The sequence below is a fragment of the Malaya genurostris genome, chromosome 3 (assembly GCF_030247185.1).
Source record: "Malaya genurostris strain Urasoe2022 chromosome 3, Malgen_1.1, whole genome shotgun sequence".
NCBI classification, from domain to species: domain Eukaryota; kingdom Metazoa; phylum Arthropoda; class Insecta; order Diptera; family Culicidae; genus Malaya; species Malaya genurostris.
In genome coordinates, this window is record NC_080572.1 from 301,005,018 (window position 1) to 301,030,391 (window position 25,374).

The 25,374-nt window shown below is 38.4% G+C and overlaps 1 protein-coding gene across 1 annotated transcript in view; it reads left to right on the forward strand.

The window, feature by feature from the left end:
* LOC131439248 (uncharacterized) overlaps positions 1-25,374 on the forward strand; it is a 190,822-nt gene that overhangs the window by 160,255 nt on the left and 5,193 nt on the right. The window contains exons 2-5 of the mRNA XM_058610032.1: positions 19,968-21,360; positions 21,418-21,612; positions 21,676-21,841; positions 22,280-22,576. Of these exons, the coding sequence (XP_058466015.1) occupies positions 19,968-21,360; positions 21,418-21,612; positions 21,676-21,841; positions 22,280-22,576 (2,051 nt within the window). The remainder of the gene's footprint in view (positions 1-19,967; positions 21,361-21,417; positions 21,613-21,675; positions 21,842-22,279; positions 22,577-25,374) is intronic.

Here is a 25,374-nt window from a genome sequence, read left to right on the forward strand (position 1 = left end):
ATATGCCCTATCTGCTTTCCAATTTTCTTTCCTTTGGCATAATCGTCGCATAGAAAATATTGAATACTTCAACTTTACCGAGTCATAACTTTGTTGTTAGTCAACCAATTTTCAAAATTTGTTCACCATTGGAAAGGTACTACTTCCAGAAATAAAATGCACTGAAAAAAAAACTAAAAATAGGGTTGTCTACCCAAAGTTATGATGAAAACTATAGATAGATGACTTAAGAAAAGATGATCGTAAATATCTCGAAATTCAAAGCGATGACCTATACATTTTTACACATCATTCGATTGCTAGTGATACCAGCTACAATTTTCGCTCAACTACCATTCCTGCACAATCAAAAGAAAACATTAAACAATCGATGAATTTATAAATATATATGAATTTTTCATTTTTTTATATGTTTGTATATAACTCAAACATTAAGAAATTTGGTACAAATACAGAGAATTTCTATTATTGGAAAAATTTTGCCAAAAAAAACAAATTAAAACTTTGAAATTTTATGACATATATTTTTTTATTATTTTGGTTGGAAATTTATTATGAACAAAATTTACTAAAAAAACTGAAACTTGGATTTCACTGAAAACCTTGAAAATTTTGGTAAATATACCTAAACTAAAAAAATAATTATGTTTTTGTATTGGACAAACGATCTAACCAATTTTTATGCGAACGGAATTGATAACTACTAAAATTAGGTTTTTTGTTTTAGGTTTTCCGAAAAATCTCAAAAAATCGGTAGAAGATCGGAAATTTCAAAATTTCTGATATATATTGCGTTCCAACGTTTCTGCAAATCAAACTGAAAATACTGGAATCCGTTTTGATTTCATCTGTTTCAAAGAGACGTTGAATTTGTTTTTTATTAATAAAATAAATTTTGTGACAACACAAAAATTTTAAATTATTTCAATGGCTTTGTACAATAAGAAATAGAACGTAAAATTATATGAATTTCATATACTAACCCATGGCAAAAGAAACCAACTACAATTAAAAAATTTGATTGCTTGATTTTTGTTTTACAAGCAATTAAGAACAAAAACATATATCTTAAATTTTCCGCTATCCTAAACGACATCAATTATAATCGATAGAATATCAAAATTTAAATATCACAAACGTAGAATTATTTCGGAATGTATAGAATTCGAAAATTATTTGAGTTTTCTATTTGTAAATTCCACTCGAAAATCTATCATATACTTGTTTTACAATTTAGAAAAAGTAGAACTCTGAATTTAACACAAAAAATCACACGAAATTAAATAAAACTTGTTTTTATCCACCTTGTTGTGTAATGATGCCTTTCTCATATCTCTCTTATTCTCATATGAAAAATGTATTCTTCAAACAGTTTTGTTTGATTTTTGAAAAACACGAAAGCTAGTGCATGAACTAGTGTAACCTACAAAATGAAACGGTTCTCAAATAGGTTAGGCCATCTTTCTCAGTGAAGTGAGTTCCACTATTTCAGGTACTTATAAAACGGGAATCGCCCCGAATATTGGCTTTGCAGCAGCCTTTGCGATTAGCACCAACCAACCAATCTACCTGCAGCTTACAGTTGTCTTCGTCTCGAAAAACAACCTCTTCGTTTGAATGCTTTTTTCTGAATGAAACCCTGCACCTATGTTATCAGAACTAATTGGCTCAAGTGGCATGTTCCCCTAGTTATTTGAAGATTCGTGCCTTGCCGTAGCTTCTCATCAACTTCCTGATGGGAAGGGAAGAATAAAAGGAACATGGAAGGGAATTGAGCGAGGTGGGGAAACAGCAAAAAACATAAAAAAATAATTCGTCCTGCATCCCCGAACGGATGCTGAACGATCTGCAGGTGCCAAAATGCACGGTTGATAAAACCTCCAACCACCGAGAGGCCTTAGAGATTTTACAAAAGCGACACCATTCTGCATTCCCCGAAGAATGCAGACCGATTTCTTTCCGAAAATGAACTTGAATTAATTTAACACTTTAGAAGACAAAAATACCTTATTTTCATATATAGCTTATAAATGACTTACATGATACGAGTATTTTCTATGAAAAAACCCAATGTTTGAACATAACTTAAAAGAAAATTAAAAAAATATCTCCTCCGCCTATTTTTATAAACATGCTCGAAAATATTTTCTGTCGAATACAAGAAACGGTTTTTTCTCGTTTGCCTCAATGTTAGATATAACATAGCACTTTAAAAATAACCTGTTTTTGAACTAGTTTTGCTCATAACTTCGGTTTAGAAAACGCTACCTGAATACGCCAGTCATTAAAAAATTGGTTTTAACAAACTCTAAAAGATGTTCAAAGATACCTATAATACGAAAAAAGAAAATATTAATGCTAGAGCAAAAAATCTGAGTTTATGAGGAACACCCTAAGTTGCTCTTTAAAAATAGCTGTAACACTAAAACCGTTGCAGATACTACTATGATGTGCTCAGCAAAGCTGCTCGATATAAGTTTATCGACAATTTTACCGAAGAATGCAGTTCTCTATCTCAACTCATCCGGAAAATAAGTTTTGGATCACCTTAATAATAAGAGCCACCCTAATACCATGTACATCGACATATGGTTTATCTTCACTGATCATTTGTTTTGAAGACATCATAGCTCTAAAGTATAAGGTTAAACCACAGATGTTTTTGTCCCCCTAAATTGTGGATCCGGACCACTGTGCAATGCAATTTAACTCGGAAATTTTGAAATTTCCGATCTTTTACCTATTTTTTGAGATTCTACGGCAAACCTAAATCAAAATCAGAATTTAGTAGTTATCAATTGCGTTTGGGTTGAGCATAAAAATTGTTTAGATCTTTTGTCCATTACAAAAATATAAATATTTTTTAGGTATTTACTAAAATTTTTAAAATTTTCAGTGAAATCCAAGTTTTAGTTTTTTTTTGTAAATTTTGTTCATAATAAATTTCCAACTAAGAAAATAAAAAATTTATTGTTTTAACATTTAAAAGTTTTGATTTGATTTTGTTTGGCAAAATTTTCCCAATAATAGAAATTCTCTGTATTTGTACCAAGTTTCTTGAGATTCTTTGAACGGATATATAATTTTGGTCATCAATTCATTGTTTCTGGTAATGATTCCAATATTCTGAATCAAAAAATGTACATGTCATCGCTTTAATTTTTGAGTTATAAAAAAAATTATGAAAAAAATGAAAAAATTCATATATATTTATAAATTCATCGATTGTTTAATGTTTTCTTTTGATTGTGCAGGAATGGTCGTTGAGCGAAAATTGTAGCTGGTATCACTAGCAATCGAATGATGTGTAAAAATATGCAGGTCATCGCTTTGAATTTCGAGATATTTACGATCATTGTAAAAAGTCTCACCATTTCTTAGGTCATCTATCTACAGTTTTCATTATAACTTTGGGTAGACAACCCTATTTTTCGTTTTTTTCAGTGCATTTTATTTCTGGAAGTATTACCTTTCCAATGATGAACAAATTTTGAATATCGGTTGACTAACAACAAAGTTATGGCTCGGTAAAGTTGAAGTTCTCAATATCCGATTCGCGATGCAGGTGCCGCATGAATGCAGATAGGGCACATTTTGAGCTTGAAAAAAAACTTGGAACGGGAAAAATCTGATTTTCATTAGTTTTTTCCTAAAAGATCGTCAATAATGATATATTTATTTAAAATAATCTACAAACTTCACAAAATTCGAGGGTGAAAAATTTATCGAAATTGGTCAAGTAACAACTGAGCTATGATAGCTCAAAGTTACCGTTCCAATTTTTTTTGAGGCTTGGTGCTCCGCGTAACTTTTTGAGGCTTGGTATTAGAAGTGTTAATTGTTCATTTGATTGGCGTGTGTGTGTCTTCGCTAAGCTGTTGTTTTGATCATCAGTTCTTTTGCTTTGAAAACCAAAGATAAGAGTGGAAAAAATGACAATCATTTAACCTATCACATTCGGAAGAAAAAAAAAACTAAATTCTAGTCCAACTCATATGAAAATATCATCATAATCGGCGTTGACCATCTGAGTCTGGGTGTATCCTGCCGTTCCAGATCTCTGCTGGTGGCCATTCGATTTCAGTGCAGTCCACCAACGAAGTCAAAGTCAGAGTCAGTGACCGTCAGGCTTCAGCAAACATATTAAAAAAATTAAAATTAAACCCTAAACTCCGGAATCTTATCAACTGAATCCACTCATCCATCACGCGAACAGTGCGTAAACAAAAGTCAAGTCGCTCTCATCTTCGATCTAATGTTTAAAACATCTCATCCCAAAAACGAAAATGCTGCCGCCGCTCTCCGCCGGTTTCCGATATGTCATGCTTTCCATTTATGATTTGGACCTTTGTCTTTTATCTGCGACGTTGGGATGCTCCTCGCAGGATTCATCTTCAGTGGGCAGTGCGGGGAGTGGTGATGTGGGACAAAGTGCTCGTAAACTGTCATGTTCGCTTCGCGCTCTGTGTTCTGTCAATCGTCGTTTGCGACGACGGCGGCGGTTCCTTAAACGTTCGCACACACAATAACCGCACTGTAATCTGCGTGCGACGAAAGGTTCGATCGGCGGTGGGAAGCAGAATCTTCCCGTACAAGGAAGTTGCATTCGCATAGTCCTCATGTGCTTGAGAAACAAAGGAGTCTGAGTGAGGTGCAGTCAGAGACAGAGCAGCCTACTCTGATGGCAGACATTAGTACGCCCATTAGGAGGGCAAATTATTCCAATCTGAGTAGTCATTAAATCGTTCGCTTCCATTATCTGATGGCTGTTTTCGACGCTTTAGTGGCGTTGTTTTGGGAACAACAATCGTCGGAGTCTTAATTTAGGTTAAGGTCACCGAAGCCTCAAACAGCGAAAAAGCGGGGGAAACGAAATAAAATCTTCCACGAATGTGCCGGGATAGTGCTGATACGATCGAGAAACAGAATACACGATCAACTACTGCTCGATGGAAACAGGTTCCGAGTGGCGATTTTTTCCGCTCTGAAGTAGAACGATTGAAATTTAATACACAAACGTTAGGACAAGTGGAAGAAAAAAGTAGTCCCATTTCAACGCCAACGAGAAGGTCATCCGAGCCAGGCAGGTATAACCTTGAAGGTTTTGCAATGATTTTTTTCGTTCTCATCGGCACGAATTACATCGACAGTCGTAAGTTGATCGCAGCAGGCATTGTGTTTTGTGTTTTGTTTGTATGCAGGAGCAATCTTCCTGATGTAGACTTCAAACAGCGCCATTTTTTTTCGGTGGAAAATGATCTCGTTTGTTTACGCCGCACGATCATCGGGGCAACGAACGACGACTGCCGAATCGACACACTCGATTGGTGAAAGCCGAGAAGCACAAGCATATTGCATAACTATGCTTCGCGGTTGCACGCGATCAGTTGAGGTGGAGATAGTTCTGATGTTCGGCAGATGATGCCGAGGTTGTTCACATTATGGACCTGCGTGAGCGTTGATTTCTCGCGGGGCAACCCACGCGGGGAAACGCATCCAGACTGGAATGGGAACACGATCGGCCGACACGATTCGACTCACACGTTGATGTATTGGCGGGGCTGGGACAGATGTGTTTGTCCTCAAATGTGACATGATCGCTGCCACCGAATGTCATTTCTAATCAAACACTTTCACCCGGTAAGCTCCGGTCCGGTCCGGTTGGGGATCAGCCCACGGTTGCAATGTTGATGAGAACGATTCCTGGGCGTAGCCTTCGCTGATACTGTCCACGGCGAACATTCCACGCACTCAATCGATCATAAAACAGCGCCTACTTGGCGCTCGCAGTCTTGCCATAATCCACCACTTCTGGAGGATCGTCGCCACCGAAGCCGCCGATTCTGTTACAGCATTTCTTTGTGGTCCGTGGTGGTGGTGGTACGCAATAAATTTGTATTTTACAGGCTTTTAATGGTCACTGCAGTTTTAATAGCCAATCTCAGGTTACAATTCAATCCGCCTCGAGGGAAGAAATGCGCGCACTCCCGCGCACCAACGATCGCATTTCAAGTGCGTATGCGCCGCCTCAACCACAGACCCTAGCCAAAGGTCTAGCAATTTCTCCTGAAGTATGCACTAATCAAAACAGACCTTAATTGAAAATTTATTAGTCGGATTACATTCGACTCACTGGTGTGTATGACCACATCTTGTCAATCTCTCCGTTTGGTTGAAGCAGTCAGTGGAGGGCGACGAGCTGATCCAACGTTGAGGGGAAGACTTAGAAGTGTTTTGCTTTCGTTATGCCATTCAGGATGATAGGTTAATCTATAATTCATTAGATAATTCAATTTCTCTGAACTATGCCGGAGCTTGAAACCGAGCTCAAATTTTAATTGGTGCCCCCGTTTGGATCATGCGGAGATTTCTTCGGTTCGTTCGTTCGTTCGTTCTAGCATCGTAAAGGGCCTCACGAGTGTTTATTTTTGGCCCAGAATGATCTCGAGTGCAGCAACATCTCTTCCTCTCTCAACAAAACAACACTCCGAAACGCAGCAAAAGGAAGAAATATGATAATTTAATGCGTTTTGTCGAACGTCAGTCGCGTTTTGTTTCGGTCGATCCGCCGAAACACAGTGATGATGATGGTGATCGTTTGTTAGGCCAGTCTCGGGCGATCACGATCGATGGGGCGGCCGTCCGATGAGCGATGAGGTTTTAAGTTTGGTTCACTTTTTTTTATTTTCTGTCCCCGGGGTCCTCCGGTTCGTTTTGGCTACGTTGGTTGGGATGAATTTGTTTCCCAATAGATCAGCGGTGTCTACTTTTTCTTACTTAAGGTGCTAAAAAGGTGGCGAACACAATTGTTTGACGTTAATTGCAATAATTTATCTCCGGATAGCGGAGCTGGTGTTTGTGGAGATATGCCACGGGTCGTACTGAGCTTCCGAGCTTTGACTTGAAAAGCGATCATAGAATTTGCTATCTAATTATGTTAAGCCGAAAGCAGATTGTAAAGTGTATGCATTAACTAAGAGTAAAATTTCCAATTGGAATGAAGCTTTAAGGGCTCAGGCCAGTGTGTTTTAGGGCGCTTTAGAGGGCTATTTTCACGCTTCAAATCTGATTTTCTCAGAAACGGGGACGAATATCCAGAACCCAACTGACAATTTCTTAGCAAATTAGTTTAGATTATTCTGTGAAAATTGCAGAATGATTGTTTGACTTCAGCGGTCGGAAAAGTCTTTTTTCTGAAGGAACAATTGCATAACTGAAAACGCCGTTTTTCAACTTGTTCATTGAATATCTCGCCTTCAAAAGCATGGATCAAAAATCTATCCTGACAATGTCTAGATAATTTAATTTAGATGCGATTAGTGCATAAAAACGTATAGGTTGTCGCGATAAAAAAGAAATGAATGTTATTTTTGTGAAGGTTAGACGATTTCTATGGCGGCGCAATTTTTTCTCCTCCAGTTTCCTGGTAACGTAATGAAACAGGAGAGAGAAATAAAATCGGCTCAGAAAGGCTGCCAAACAAGCGGTAGCTTTAGTGGATTTTATGTGATGTAGTCAAACTTGCAACCAAAAATATTAAAACTTTCTTGGCCACCCGGCCACATCGAGAGTCATGTTGCACATATGCCAGAGAGCATGGAGAAAAATGTAATATGCAGAGCTAAAGCTTGCTTCAGATAGAATTGGAGCAAAGACAATTACCTGTATTTCAGTTATTTATTATTGAATACAAGACTTTTTTTATACAAATGTAGCGTTTTCTTCATTCTTTTAAGAAACAAACTGGATAAAATTATTCGTCACGGTTTCGAAGGAATTCTCGAATTTTTCCTGTAACACGGCTCATTAGGCGGCGCACACCTTCTTCGTCCATCGTTTTAGCTATCTTAATCCAACAGGTGATTGGAGTCTTTGATAACCTTTCCCTTTGCCTTGAGTCTCCTCTTCATAATTGCCCAGTATTTCTCAATAGAGCGGAACTGGGGGCAGTTGGGTGGGTTAAGGTTTTTCGGAACAAACTGGACCCCTTTCTTTGTATACCATTCTTGAACGACTTTGCTGTAATGACAGCTTGCCAAATCTAGCCAAAACATTATGGACTGGTCGGGGGATCGAATGAATGGCAAAATTCGTTTTTGGAGACACTCTTTTTGGTATAGTTCCGATGTCATTGTCTTATTTGTAATGAAAACTTTCGTTTTTTTGCCACAGCTGCAAATGCCCTGCCAAATCATAAATTTTCTTGCAAATTCGTCGGCAAAAACAAATTTAAATTTGGCTGGAACATCCCAACCGAGCCGTTGCCAAGTAGATAGATATAGTAGCGGTTTTGTTTTATCGACTGACTTGAATGAGATGTGAAACCGAACTGGTATAGTATTTAACTTTGCTCATGAAAGTTATGAATAGTGCTGAAAAGACGAAACCTATAGGCTGTGAAGTCAATGTTTGGCAGATCACTTCTGATATATAGAAAACCTTGTTGTAAACTATTTTTCGAATAGTTTTAACTTTCAGTGAAAATTGAAATTACGATATATATTTTCTAAAGAGTAATTGAATTTCATTCAATAGTATGATAAGTGCAATACAGTAAGCAAAAGAAACACTAATACTTATTACTTTTACTTCAAGTGATAGCTCTTGGTGAGGCAAATTACGGTTTATTCATATACCGAAATCAAGAAATTGTAGTACTTAATTCGGAAATGTTGGTAAAATTCTGGAACAACCATTAAGATTAATTTGTGTAGTTCTGCATGCACATTTCACAAATATTTATATAAACTGAGATTTTGTTATAAACAAAATATTCTCATCCGAGTTAGTATCAGATTGCGATTCTAAATCGTATTCACAGCTTATTTTATCGTGCATTGTATATCGAGAAATATTCCATATATTTGGAGTTGTTTGGTTCAGTGTACTGATTGAGAAAAAGTGTCATATGTGCATTAAAAAATTGTAGTGTATTAGTAACCTTTTCGGCCACCGCACATTACTGTGATGTCCCTCGTGAATCGCAAGAGTGATCCATATTGATATATAATATATTTGCCTATAATCAGTTTTCATTTACGTCGATCCCCTCAAGATGGATATCGACCACTTTATTTGTTTATTTGTTTATTTGTTTATTTGTTTATTTGTTTATTTGTTTATTTGTTTATTTGTTTATTTGTTTATTTGTTTATTTGTTTATTTGTTTATTTGTTTATTTGTTTATTTGTTTATTTGTTTATTTGTTTATTTGTTTATTTGTTTATTTGTTTATTTGTTTATTTGTTTATTTGTTTATTTGTTTATTTGTTTATTTGTTTATTTGTTTATTTGTTTATTTGTTTATTTGTTTATTTGTTTATTTGTTTATTTGTTTATTTGTTTATTTGTTTATTTGTTTATTTGTTTATTTGTTTATTTGTTTATTTGTTTATTTGTTTATTTGTTTATTTGTTTATTTGTTTATTTGTTTATTTGTTTATTTGTTTATTTGTTTATTTGTTTATTTGTTTATTTGTTTATTTGTTTATTTGTTTATTTGTTTATTTGTTTATTTGTTTATTTGTTTATTTGTTTATTTGTTTATTTGTTTATTTGTTTATTTGTTTATTTGTTTATTTGTTTATTTGTTTATTTTGTCTGTAGATCCTGAACTCGCCCCTAATGCAAACTTATCAAACAGTCAATTGTCGAGCTAGGGTTTTTGTCAACTTTCATATGCGGAGACACAACTGTGCGATGTAGAAAACGAAAATTCTATGAGATTGAGTCATAAATCTAGTAGATCTAGATTTGTCACTTTACGGAGACACTGAATCTGTGAGAAATGAGTGTACTTTATCCAAATCCTACTTCGAATGAGTGAAATGCGCAGGCTTCCTTGTGAGTTAGTTTTGTGAACATTTCCGCACAAATTACTCACCAGAAGACGCTTTTTATATCACTGACAGCTACACACGGGTCTCTCTTCATTGAGTCAGCTAATGTTATTTATTGCCCTTGCGAACCGCAGTAGGCATAGTCAAAATTGGTCGTTGACATTGTTTTATTTTCATGTAAAAAAAGAAGCATGAATTAATTTCTTGTTCGTTCTAATAGACGATAAGTAGTTCATCGCCAGTTTGTTTATTTTGCATTTTTTTTCTATGTAATATCATAAACATAACAGTGAAATATTTAGCTAACTTCCAATGTAACATTACCAAACGGCCCTCGGCTGGCCTTCGGCTGTTCATTCTCATGAATGAAACGGCCGCAGACTATTTTTAGCGATGAACGATATGCATTCTTCTTTCGGATCTGGAAGAGTAGAAAAAAAACTCATAACCATCGTCGCCATTGAACATCCTCCCAGCAGAACTGGGTCCCACCGGTTATGATTGACAGACGTGGATCGGTCGGCTTGAATCTCCGCCGGATGGCGCTATGCAAAATGAGGCCTGTTTAAGCCGGCGGACGATGCGCGATCCGTCCAATAATGCGGTCACGCGCATCTTTGCGTGATTAAGCATCACCACTCACTCCCAGTTTCCTATCGGCGAGCGTGAATCTCCTCATCAGACAAAAACGACGACGACGACGAGGCTGGATCACATTTCATCGTCGTCCGTCCATACCAAAAGTCGTGACCGAACGGTTTTCACGCCTAATTGGGTTCCGAACCGTAAGTGAGCCGGGCAAAGTTTCCGTTTATCAATTTTGATTGCCCAAAAAAAATTAAGGGAATCAAACCTGCACGAGTGAGAGTACGTGAAAAGCTCATGCGTCGCAGTAGGTCACCTACCGGACAATGGCGCAACTCTGTCATGTTTGATGCGTGAATGAACGGAGGAGCTACGCACTGAAACCAACAAAAAAAAACAAACTTCCTCTTGGCCAGCTGGCAGAGAGACAGAGAAAATAGTAACGCCAACACACACCAGACTTTTTTTCTGATTTTTATCTAGCAACACAAAACGGCTTCGATCGACCGAAAGCGTGCGAGCAGAAAGAAAGAAAGAACGGACGAACGACAAGGTGTAAAAGATGACAATAATAAATGCGACGTGTCTATGAAATTAAATATCAATAAAAATAGAAAAATAGATGGGTCCTCTTGTGACTTGTGCGGTGCATGCCGTGTGTGGAACTTGTTGATTAGTTTTGAACGATAATAATAGGCCGATATTTCGAAGGCTAATGGTGACGCACGCATCGAAATTTATCGCTCATCATGCAATTGCATGATCGGCCTCGAAACAGCGATGCCAGATTGTTAAAATGACAATTCCGTAGGTTTAACGGGTTCTTAGTTGTTCGCAAGCAAAACGTTTTTGTAGTAATACTCTTTAGAGCTTGAAGTTGCTCGTTTGGAGTTAGTCAAGCAAAACGAAAAGAAAAAGATTTTGTATTCTACATTAAAGAGAGGTGTAATGGGAAGAAAATTAACGAGAAAGAACTATTAAAGAAAATCAGGCTTTTATCGATGAAGTTTTCGAACCTATGGACCAAAAGCATGAGATCGAAAAAACGTTTTATTAATAATAATGCTAAGGAGTGTATCGATAAGTAGTTAGCAACATTCAAACAGTTATTACTCTGAAATGGCTTAATTTTTTGCAGCGTGTTTTGCGGTGACATGTTCGTTTACATGTCAATAACAGCTGCGCAATCGATTGGTTTCGGTACGGTTTATCGTTTCAATGATGAGTCGAATTGATCCGCAAACGCGAAAGAAAATTCTGCACACTTGGTGCTCAGAAAGTGGTGTCACGTACAACGAAATTGTAAAACGGGTGAAAGTGCACCACACCAGTGTAAAAAATATTATCGAGAAGCTCGGTAAGACCCTTTCCATGGAGGATTTGCCCCGATCCGGTAGGAAAACGGTAAAAGTGGTTGAGTACATCAGGAAAAACCCCATCGGCGTCGACGCGGTATTTGGCCAAGCAGTTCAACACCAGCATCGGGATGATTCAACGGATCAAAGTTCGGAACTGCCTGAAAACGTACAAGAAACAGAAGGTGCCGAAAAAGTACCTGGTACAGCAAGTTCAGGCCAAAACAAGAGCGCGAAAACTGTATAACCGGATTCTACAGAATAAAGACGGATGCATCCTGATCGACGACGAAACCTTCGCCAAGGAAGACTCTCGAGCGCTGCCCGGACCGCAATATTATACGAAATCGGTGTACCAGGACCTGGACGACGCTGACACCACGGTGGCGATGGAAAAGTTTGGGCAGAAAGTGTTAGTCTGGCAAGCAATTTGTACCTGTGGTTTGCGGTCGTCGATTTTCTTCACGGAGGGCACAATTAACGCCAAGGTGTACGAGGTAGAATGTTTGAAGAAGAGAATGCTGCCACTGTACAGAAAGCATACGGCTCCTTCTCTCTTCTGGCCGGATTTGGCTTCAGCCCACTACGCCAACTCCGTTCTACAGTGGTTGTCAAAAAATAATGTACATATCGCGGAAAAGGACATCAACCCACCGAACTGCCCGGATCTTCGGCCAATTGAAAGGTATCGGGCAATTGTCAAGCGGCACTTTCAGAAGGAAGGTACAGTGTCCCAAAACATGCAGGAGTTAAAAAAAACTGGACAACTGCCACCAGGAAAGTCACAAAAGTAACTGTGCAGAATTTAATGAAGAATGTCAAGTTCAAAGTGCGAGCGTTTCACAGAAACTAGGATTTTCTGCAATATAATCAGTGAAATGCATGAAACTGTAATTTTTCTACAATATATCGAAAACTGATGTCAAAATATGTTTTTTTTTCGCTTTTTTCTTCAATAATCAATGTTGCTAATGACTTTTCGATACACTCCTTATTGGCTGCAAGGCTCTGTAGTAGTCAGCTATGTTTCAGATAGGAAAAGACAAGGGCGTCCAATCAAACAGTTTGTCGAAAAACAAAAAAAGGCGGGTGGATAATGTCAGAGACATAACTGGATGTCGTGAATACGAAAAAACTGACACGCTTCCATCACTTTTCCGAATATCAGTTAGTTGATTGATTATATTGTATGAATTGTGCAAGCTTTCTCCTTTTTCACTAATAGAGTTTGAAGCGATGCACCTACATTAAAGTACAGATTAGTTACATCAACAGCTACTATTCTACAACTATATATTCCAAACTTGAAACAGATTCTTTTTAATTTGCTGTAGTTTATCTTTATTGAAGCTATGAAGTTCGAAGATATCAGATTCTTCTTGAAATTTCAGTACGAGACAATTGCAATGGCCTGGTCTGAAATGTGTCGACGATCTTCGGTATGCAAGACTAATTTTAATACTAATAATGATAATAATAATAATAATATTACTTCAGATTAATCTGTATATATATATATATATATATATATATATATATATATATATATATATATATATATATATATATATATATATATATATATATATATATATATATATATATATATATATATATATATATATATATGTGTGTGTGTGTGTGTGTGTATGTATAAATAAAATACAGATTAGTCGGTAAAATATCGGGTTGCCTGTTTCGCATGGCATATTTTCACAAGACCCTATACTAGTATAAAGATGTGTTCCACATCATCACTTTCGCTTTCGCATTGCCGTTCGTAATTGAATGTGTTAGTGACGGTGCAAATTATTTCAATTTCCATCTTGATGAATCTTTTGGTAGGAATTGAGATCTGAGATGGTTCTCGTGTGTGTCTTGTTTCGGCAACAGTTGCTCAGAAAATGGTAGGAAAGCGACAAAATTCATCTAATTCTTTAAGATGATCTTTAGCACGTATAAGTGCTTTGAATGGGCCTTGCTGGACTTTTTGGCTGCCTTTCTACCGGTTTTCGGTGTCATCGTACTGACGGTGTCTCGTGCGTTCAGAGTAGCTGCTTCAACTTAAATGACGCTATTCCTCACATCACATTTTATTTTATATCTGCTACTGGCAGCGGTGTACGGACAGCCCCTTTGCTAAAATTCCTTTCCTGTTCGCAGAACGGGAAACAGTGAGACGACAGGTCCTCGATGTTGCTCTCGTGTGTCTTGTGTCGGGAACAGTTGCTCAAGAAATGGTAGAAAAAATGAACCACTCAACTTTTATATGGATGCTCTTGTATAGATGCAGACATCTCGTGTTCTGATTAGCTGGGGCTGTCATGGGTTAAATCAAACAGGTTTTTCAATAGTGTACTATTGAGCGCAAATCACCGAGTTAAATGAAAATATACTTGAACGGTTTTGTATAATCTTAACGTTGATAAACAGCAAAGTGGAGATTTCGGTTCCTGCTTTTCAGGAGTTTGCTGAACAAACAAAAATTCGTTATGTGGAGCTGTATGGATGGTATGCTCTGTCGCCAACCGTGCATAAACTTCTGGTGCATGGGACTGCAATTATAAAACATGCTTTACTTCCTATTGGTATGTACAGTGAGGAAGCGCAAGAGAGTCGAAATAAATCTATACGCAAGTATAGGGAGTTCCATTCGCGGAAATTCAATCGTTTAGTGAATCTGTTGAGATTAGAGTGTTGCACTCTAATTGTACATGTCAAATGATGTTTTTTGTATCTTCCAACCTTCCGGGCTATGCCATCCGGTGTACTACTTGTATTCGGTTTTTGTTTTCCGAGTGCTCAAAGTTTTCAGTGAGAGAGTCGATTTCGCGAAATCGAATGAAGAAAACTGCGTTTTAGAATAAAAATTTCTAAAAAAACGTTTATGTTTCGTTTACGACTTTTTCTCCGTTACAACATCGTATTTATACCTACCAATATAGAAAAGACAACCGCGACTGAATTTTTTTTCGGTAGTAGTGTGCCATCTAGTGGCTAGTAGTCATTACGGTGTTAGCGTTATTTCGGCGACAGAGCGCCATATAGCTGCAAATTGCAGAAACCAAGTCAACCATTTATGTTGGTTGAAAACAACGTTTTATTTCTCTAATTCAACTAAAAAATTTGTTGAATGGATATGAAGTGTGCCTTAGCTAAGAAATGACAATTGGTGAATTCAACTAAAAAAATAGTCATTTCAATAAATATTTTATTATTATCAAGGAAATTAGAATTAAAAAATCTAAATTAGCAGAAGTAAGACTTTTTTAGTTGTCTCAAAAAATAACTAACTAAAATCAGAAAATCAACTAATTTTTTCGCCAAAATGCTGATATCCGTCTTTCCGTGTAGAGGATGTATTCAAACGATTGCTTTTAACCTCTGATCCTGTAATAGCATTTTTCAGTGAAAAAAACCCAATGTTTGAACACAATTTAAAAAATTTTAAAAAATATCTCCTCCGCTATCTATATATATAAAATAATAGCGAAAAAAATGTGTGTTGCTAATGTTCTGTGGTATGCATTGGCCGATCTTCAAGTGATTTTTTTTGTTCGAAAGTGACGTTTATGCGGAGGTTTTAGGCTATAGTACATAAGGAAAATCCTTCGGGAAAGTAGAGAAAAACTAGAAAATTGGTTCGTTTGGAATTGGAAATTTTCCATTCAATGCATGCTAGATCTCCGATGATTGTTTGGCGCCTATCGATTTATGCAATGCTGCTGCCCGCTGGAGAGCAAAATATGAATACTAGATTATTAATAAAACCGTTTGGCGCCAAACGAACTGATTTGTGCAAACAATTCACTGAGCCTACTTGATTCACGTGTTTCTTTATTTCGAATCACATGTTCAATTAAGGAGCAAGACTCTTTTCAAGCGCAAGAGTAATGCCAACAATGTGTGCGTAAAAACAAATTCCGGTGCTTCTTTTCCTGAATTTACTCAATAAATTCTCCATATGGTTGGAAAATAAACCAATCGGTTCATACTGCTAAAAATCGCAATTCAAGAAAAATTGTAGTCTAAAACTCTTCCGTTTTCCTTTGCTCGAGAAAAATTATTTCTGTTTCAGCTTACTTCCACTGACACATTTATTTAGCAACAAATACATTCCTATATGGATTTCCTTAGGCAGAAATTAATGAGAATAAATTATTGTGAAAAAAGATTGTTTGAAACTCGATCGTGCGATCCATTTTGATAAACTCGGTGCGCTGCATATATGAATACACAGATCTATGGCATACGTACAAAATAAAAAGTACTTAATACACAAATTATCAACACAAGTTAATGTGGTTTACTCTTGATCCTCAAGTATGGGCGTTTCCATAGAAGTTCTGTAATGTGAATTTCTATCTTCGCTATGAATTCCATTATTGGTGTTACAATGCACTGAAACTTCATTCAAAGACATCAGGATTGAAATGTGCAATTGGCAAAGTCAAATCAAAGTCAAATCACCTTTAACTGAAACACCAAAACCGTTTGGCTCTCAACAATTCAATTTTAATTTAAACGATAATTTTTGTTCTTTTTCGGTTTAAATTTTGCTCAAGATTTACCCATGTCCGAAAAGTAAAATTTTCATCATCAGTTGTAGTCATAAACTGTTAGTAAAAAAGTAAACTTCTTGAACTTCATTACATTAACCCAAGTAAGACTGAGTTATACAAAGCACATTGATTGAATAAAAAATTGAAGTGAAATGCAAATATAATTAGGTATAACCCGGCGAAAGACCGCATTCTGGTTAAAACCGGGTATAAATAAACGAAAAAAAAATCAGGTATAAAAGATCATAATCGCTTTTGTTAGAAAGCGAGATTTCTTTCAAATATTGTTTCATCAACTAGACTTAATAGCAAATCCATTCACCTTCAGCATCAGTAATGTCTTGATACCAACGGATGCTGTTTCGGAAGAAATTTTGTGCGCTACCTCCAAAATTTGTGAATTGTTTCAAATTGTAAGTTCGGTTAGTCCCAAGTGTCTTCAATTGGCCCAGTCACGATCCAAATTATTCGATTCGTTTTTGGGCATATATTCTCTCAACATCGGTTTTTGCTGAGTACTTCGAAATTTCAAATTATTTTCGGTTATTGTTGCTGTGGCTATGAATCGTTTCGTCCGATATACTCGAACCATCCCTTTCGCTACTTTTTAGAACATTGTATGGATGTAATCAAGATTTGGGAACTCATCGACATGTACTACCTCTTCGAATCGATTCACTTTCTTGCTCACAAACTGTTTCGACTTTAGGATGTATTTCGCTTAACATAATTGCCAGATGACTCATTTTGACGGAACATGAAGGACTCAACAGTGCAAGTAAAATACTTATAACATTCTACTTCACTGATCTCGAGGAATCATGACCAGGACCTTCTGATACCGACTTTTACAAGTAATTTCCGTTGAAAGATAGTTTATGCGAGGTAGTAAGTTCGCCGGGACAGCTACATGTACAGTCATGAGAAAAACAAGTACAGAATGCACAGGAAAAAGTGTAGAAGGTACAAAAACAGGTAGAGAAAGTGCTAAAAATAGAGAAATTAAATACAGAAGTGCAGGAACAAGTCCCGAAGGTTCAAGAACAAGTACAGAAATGAAAGAAGCAAGCACACAAAATAGTGGATAAGAAAGTGCAGCAGCAGGTTCATAAAATTCGAAAACAATTACAGAAAGTACAGGAACAAGCACAAATAGTATAAGGAACAGGTGTATGTGTGAAAAGTACATCAAGAATAAAAATTCTAGGAATGCGTGCAGAAAATACAGGAACAAATACAGAAAAGAAGTTTAAAATTTGAAGAAAAAATGGCAAATGTTATCGAGGTAACAATTTTGACAGGCAAATTCAAAGATGGAAAAGTTTTTATTCCACGTATTCCGATCATACTCACATACTCGTACTCATTTATACGTCAATTTTCCATCCATTTGTCTATTCAGCTACTGACAATAAAGCTCACGGACAATAGTTAGGAGTTTGTGGTGTGAATTTCATGTTTTTTTTATAAAGACAATTGTACGGTTTTATATATTTTTACCGAATATGGAAAAACGAAAAAAGATAGAATCATAGATCATAGAATCATAGATCAAAGAATCATAGATCCATCCGTGATAAAGGAAAGGTTGTGAACCACTTTCATAGAGCATTATAATAACTTTTTTTTTCAATTTAAAACTGATTGAAAGTAATTTTGATTTTTTGCATTATTGCGCTACGAAGTGTGCAGGGATCCGCTAGTTTTTTTTATAATTATGCTCGAGAGTATTTTCTATCAAATGAAAGAAACAGATTTTTTTTCATTTGCTCCAATGTTAGATATAGCAGTTTAAAAATGATCTGTTTTTGAACTAGTTTTGCTCATAACTTCGGTTCAGAAAACGCTACCTGAGTGCGCTAGTCATCAAAAAATTGGTTACAATAAACTCTAAAAGATGTTAAAAGACACCAATAACGAGAAGTGAAAAATAAGAAAACTAGAGCAAAAAATCTGTTTTTTTTTTAGGAACACCCTAAGTTGCTCTATTAAAATAGCTGTAACACTAAAACCGTTAGAGATACCACAACAGTGTCTTCGGCAAAGTTGCTTGATATAAGTTTTCCTACAATTTTGCCGAAGGGTGCAGTCCTCTATCTCAACACATACGGAAAATAATTTTTGGATCACCCCAATAATAAGAACCACCCTAATACTATATGCATCAAAATATGGCTTATCTGTCACTGATCATTTGTTCTGAAGACATCATAGCTCTAAAGTATTAGGCTAAGCCACAAATGTTTTTGTTCCCTGAAATTGTGGATCCGGACCACTGTGCATTGGACGAATTGAGACGCTTCTTGTTCGATGCGCAATCTAGCAGGCCGTTCATTTCTGTGATATTTTCACCCTGCATGTGCTTGAATGTGACACATAAGCGAAATTAGCGACAAACGTTTTTCTCATTTCCGGAAAGTCAACCAGATATATTTTAATTAACTGGTTATACACTCACTAATTATGTGATTAACAATCACTTTTCTTTTTAAATGGAATTACAACACGATCTCCGAAGCGTGGCTGATGTCCCTAAAGAAACCAACACTCGCACCACGACCCTCGTCTATGAGAGCGTTTAAGGTCTGCACCGCCCACACGGAACAGGTTGGCCACTAATTGAACCAACTAACCTTTTGCGGTACGGCACGAACCGAGCGGAGCTTTTCGAATTTCAAAAGGGGGGCCGGAAAGTGGGTCGACTATTGGCCCGAAAAAAAAAATAATAAATAAACGACTTGCCGTAACTTATCGATCTGTCACCACCAGTTAGACGAGCGAGCGGCGACGTAAACACATTTGCTTGCCAACAAAACCAACGGCCGGGCTCCGGTGATTTATGACTGTTGTGGGGTTTTCCCTTCTCGCTTGCGGTCCGACGACGACGACGACGACGTTGAACTTTCAGCACCGGAGTTGAAGATCCACCAGATCGTCTGCGATCGGTTGAAAATAAATGAACTTCCGTTCCCTAGCAATTTTTTTTTCGTTTTTTTTCTTCGTACGCTGAATAATAAACTGTCTTCAATTGAGATAGTGGATGCCAAAAGTTTCGCATCGTTACAGTTTTCAACGAGGTGTCAGTACATCTTTTCCTGAAACAGAACACAAAACACGACGCACCCAGAAGCGACTCGCGTTGGGAACATTTTTATTCGTGCTTTTTTAATTGATCGTCATAAATTTTAAAATAAAAATGTTTTCAGCCCACTAAAACCGAAAAAAAAACAAAAACCCTCTGTGCCTTCGAGCACAGTCAAACCTCAGCCCACGATCCCTCGTTAGTCTTTTGGACCGACGACGGCTTTCCAGCCCTAAAATGTGCTTATTAACACGTTCGAGAAAGTTAATAAGAAGATCGTACGGGGCCAAGCTGAGAAATTGATGAAAATGCACCGGTTTTTGCTTTTTTTTTTTGTTTCTTCGGGGGGGCTCGAATTTCAAACTTCCTACCTACGTGTCTCAACGTCCTGAGAAAAGGCGGTAACCGGATTGAAATTTATGGGATCCCTTTTTAGCATCATCGTCGGTTCGTCTCGTCTTTGTTCCGTCGCGTTCCGTTGTCCAGAATGTTCCAAGGTGGTGACTAACAGTGTCTCGTTTTTTTTGCTCTTCTTAAATTTCAGGTAGCAGTACTGATTTAGCACCCTCGCTACTGGGCTATTACGATAAATTAGCCACCGAAGCAGAAGACGAACCACCAACATCCAACGAAAGTAACGCGCCTTCCAGCGAAAGTCCGAAAACAACAGCAACAACAACAACTGGCACTGGAACCTTCATCAGTCGAACGCACGTAAGCCAACAGAACGAAGTTATCCAGCAGTCCAGTACCGACAAGTCGTTCCAAGCTAGTGTACTGAAGTTTAAAGGTACCGCCGGTCTTCCGAGACCCACGAGACCGGCTCCCCACATTCCTAAACTAGGGGATAAATTTCGGAACCTATCGTCCAACGTCCAGAGGATACTGTCGAATACGGAAACAGCCGTAGACGTTGATCTGCTCGGAACTACTCGAGCACGACTTCCGCCGGCTGCCTTCCACCGTAACCAGTTTCAGTCCGCATCATTCAGCACTAGTCGATCGATCTCGTCCGCAACGTCGACCAGACACGCCTTCAAAAACCTACCGCTATCGAGAAACATCGCCAAAATCACGCAAGCTTCTTGCTTCGGTGATGTCATAGTAGAGAACCGTTGCGAGAGCGAATTCCGACGAGATTCCAACGGGAACTGTGATACAACAACGTCCATCGAAGAGGATATCCCAAAGCTGAGTTTCATCCAGCAACGAATAAAGTCACTGACGTTCGCTTTGGTAGGAGATGTGGATCTAAAGGAACCCGACAAAAACGAGAACAACTCGGATCCGGAAGCAGAACTGGTTCTACGGAACACAGAAAAATCGATGGAAGCTGCCACCAGCGACCAAAATGCATTCGTTGAAAATTGTGAAGAATCCGATCATCGGCGTACGATCGTGGAAACGCGCAATCCATTCGTTAAATTAGCTGTCGCTGAACCCGATCACGACAGTGACAACGCAACTTCGGAGGATCGTCGCAAGCTAGCCTACGCCCGTGTGCAACTACTGAACTCACGAGCATTGACGGGATCACCCAAACTACCGCGATCCAGTGAAAGCGGTTTTCACACACCTTCGTCGACCTCCACGTCGACTCCCAGTCTGGACAGGACCAGCTCAACGTCTCTGTCGTCCAGCAAAACGTCCCTGATCCAAAGTCCGGGAACACCCGTACTCTGCACCCGACCACTGTCGGCGTCTTCCATCTGTTCCTACTCATCCAGCAGCAGTTCCGGATCCGACACACTGCATCTAGTCAACAGCAAATGCTGCGGAGCTCCTTCCTACCAGGCGAGTGTGGAAAGTCTAGCCGATCAAAGCGAGTCTGAGCAGAACGGAAGCACAAGTGGCCTCACCATGTGCGAACGAGCCGTCATGGAGATTATCGATTCCGAAAGAAGTTACGTCGAGGATTTGGGCCAAATTATTAAAGGGTTAGTGAAAACCAAGTCATTGTTCAATAATTGATGATTGTTATTTTTCTTCTACAGCTACCTGCAAGACTGGAAAGAACGGGCTTGTCTGAAAGTTGACGAATTGGAAGTACTTTTTAGCAACATTCAGGAAATCTTGGACTTCAACTGTCGACTTTTGACTCGACTGGAGGAAACGAAAGGTGACCCAGTCAAAATCTCCGGCTGTTTTATTGACCTCCACAAAGACTTTGACTGCTACACTACCTATTGGTAAAACGACCATAGTTTGCAAAAATTTCCAATGCACTTTATAATCCTATCACTCTCTTCTAGCACTCGCTACCCGGAGGCGATCGCACTGTTGACCAGTCTGCTGCAGGCCACCCACACCAACGCTCTGCTCATTCAAACGCAGAAAATGCTAAATCATACTCTTCCACTGGGATCGTATCTTCTAAAGCCCGTGCAACGGATTCTGAAGTACCATCTGCTGCTCGATGTAAGTATAGTGCACCGATCGTTACGTCAGCTAAAATCAATTTCAATCAGCGCCGCTGCCACCACCAACGGCATCTACCAACAAGACCAAGACCAACAAACAGTTAGTCCGTGTAAGGGTATTAATCTGCCGCCAAGGTCAGTCCAGTCCAGTTTTAGCACTGCTGCTGGAATGCATTCACTTTGCGTGACGCGTGGTTGCACCGGAGATTGCATTGGCTGCAGTCTGCGCGAGCCAAGTGAAAGACAATCGATAAATCATCCACTCAATATGTGCAACAGTCTGATCTCATCAACCCGGGACCACGGGACCGACGATCGTTTTAATTATGGATGTCTGTGATGGCGTTCGGGGATGCAGTGGCGGCTGTTGTTGACTGATTAGCAGATATTTGGTATGCAACATGGATGGTAACAACGATTATGGGTTTAATTTTAGAATTTGCGGAAGCACTGCGACGATAAACAGGTCGCTCATGCCCACGAGCTGATGAAGAATGTGGCCCACAACATCGATCAGGTGAAGAAGAAACTGGAACAGCAGAGTCGCGTCAAGGAACTGGCCGGCATAGTGGACGGATGGCTGGGGCCGGATTTGTCCGTACTGGGCGAGCTGCGTCAGGAGGGTTTACTGACCGAACAAACGAAACCCCGGGTGGTGTTGCTGTTCCAAACGATGCTGATCATCACCAAACCGAAGGAGGACAAGCGGCTGCAGTTCCGGGCCTATATTCCGGTAAGTGCCAGTTGCCAGTCGGGCAGGTTTCCTGTTATCAAAAACGGTTACAACTTCTCTTCAGAGAATGCTTGGATCGATTTCGATAAATCGATTGTTGTGATAAAATGCTGGTTTGAATTTTTTTTGTTCTCAAGTTTCGATTTTGAAGCTACCAGTTTGAAGGAACAATTTTTTTTTTCAAAATCCACAGTTACTCTGCTCACGAAAAGGCATCTGAGTGGGCTCTAACTAATTTTTAATGAGTCGAAACTAAAAATTAACAACAGGTTTGCAATTAATCGCAAATAGTTGGCTTCGCAATTTAAAAAAAATCTTTCTGCGATAGGCCCTGAGTTAATGTGGAAAACTGTTCAACATGTCATTGCCAAATACAATACAGAATCAAGCCAAACTATTAGTTCTGAGAATGAAGTAATTAGTAAATCATTGAATTCTTGTGAGATTTGTGAGTAAGAAAATGAATGCGAGAAGATGGTGTGGTGTTAGACCAAAAATTGGTCAAATAAGAACGAGAGTAAATAGTTTAAATGTTTCAATAGAAATTCAAATCATGTCTTTTTTTTCAAATTCAATTCGAACAAAATACAAAAAGTAAATTCAGGTGCAAGTTCAGAATTCAGAATTAGAATCCTGGTTCACATTCATGATTGCTTCCCGGATAAAAACTTAGGTTCAGGTCTGAAATTTCGCCCGAAATTCAGACCCAGAATCTAGGTCTGGGATTTGAACTTAACACATGGATCAATAAGTCCCGAGACTAACAATGGAAATAACATTTTTTTGCAAAATTTTTTTTTCATTCATCAACATAATCACTTTTAAGGGTGATACAATGGTTCCAACGTTTTTTCAATTTTTCAATACCATGTTTATAAAAATTTTTATCTTTCGCTTCAAAATAAGCTTCAGTTTCAGCGATGACCTCCTCATTTGAGCCAAATCTTTTTCCCTGGAGTATTTTTTTAAGATCAGCAAAGAGCCAGTAGTCACTGGGGACTAAATCTGGCGAGAATGGGGGGTGGTGAAGCAGATCAAAGCCCAATTCGTTCAATTTAAACTGCTTTCTGAATCATCGACTCGTTGCTTTTATTGTTCCATCGAAAGCAATCGCGGCACCCACTTGGAAAAAAAACCTTTTCATGCTCAATTTTTCATGACGGATAGTAAATACACTTCCATATGATATCTGTGTCATCTCAGCAATCTCACGGAGCTTCACTTTACGATCTTTCATTATAATTTTTGTCACTTCACTCACATTTTCCGGTGTAACGGCTTCCACAGGTCTACCCGAGCGTTTCGCGTCATTTGTGTCGGTACGACCACGTTTTGAACTCGGCGAACCACCGACAAATCATTGCTTTTGATGGACAAGAGTCCGGATAACATTTTTCAATCCATTGTTTCGCTTGCACGGTGTTTTTACCCATTAAAAAACAATGTTTTATTAGAACACGAAACTCGGTTTTTTCCATTTTTTAAACAAACTACAAAACGACTTTACTCCAACCTTGATAACTCAGCTGTTTCTGGTCGGATCGACTTAAAATTTTGACCCGTTTCAAGCAAAGGTTAGTACTCTAGAAAGACGTGGTTACTGGTTTACTACTGGTTTACTTGGGACTTATTGATTCATGTGTTATGTCCAAAACTGAAGTCCAGGTATATGTTCAGAATTCAGGTCACGGAAATCTATGAAGTCTATGACCCAGGTACGAATTTCAGGCCCAGAATTTGGATCCCGATTTTAGTTCAGGAATCCAGGTCCATGTTCTGAGACTAGGTCCAGCAATTAGCTGAAGAGTCAAGGTTCAGGATCTAGTTTCAGGTTCCAAAACTCTGTCAGTAGTTCCGGTCCTGAATCCAAATCCGGGATCAAGGTTCTGGCCCAGAACCCCCGGTTGAGAATTTACTTTCCAGAATCCAGATCCAGAACCATAGTTCAGGTAAATTATCTATCAAGAATTCCGGTCCAGAATCGAAAAATTAATATTCAGAGGCAGGAAAAATACTCCTTGGAATATTTTTTTTCTCGCCCAATCACCGGAGATGGATTTCAACTTTGCTTTTTTTGCCCACGCGCAAAATTTCCTCGGTACGCCACTGTTCAGAGGTTAGATCAAGTTACTTCATTCAGGATCAGGTTCTAAAACCAAGCAGAGAATTCTGGTTCAGGATCAGAATACAACTATACAAGATAACTGCAACTCTGTTTCAAGATTTTTGAAATTTTTACCTGACATCCCTGATTGTTATACTCTACAAGAAAATAGTTTTGTCCGTGAAAATCATAAAATACGTACGAAATTGTTCACCAGCACGAAAACCAGAAACGATCAGGAATTTTCATGCTGGCGACAACCAGCATATGTAGAGACGGGACATAAAAATCGATAGGATTACAAAACGACAAATCTTAGTAGGCTGTTGAGTCGAAAACTGTTTGCACTTGTTCAAATTTGTCTAATACCGGTTTCGTTTATTGATCAGAGCAGCCCGAAAGCTGACCCAGAGTCGCCCAAACAACGTTTGATATGTTTGTTTTAGCAACCTGAGGTCGCTCTAGATCGGACTCCAATCGCGTAGTTTCGCTCTGAAAATTTTCTCGGGTCGCACCACGCATCCAGCCGAGTTTGTTTATTTTATCTTTTTTTCACGAGTTGTTGTTTAAGGCGCGTACCACGTGTTCGTTTTACTCGGAGTCAGAGTAGCCCACGTCTAGGTTCAAAAACGAAAACGGTATAAACAAATTTTCACTTGTACGGGTGGTTCCCAAACTTTTCTGGTCGAATGCC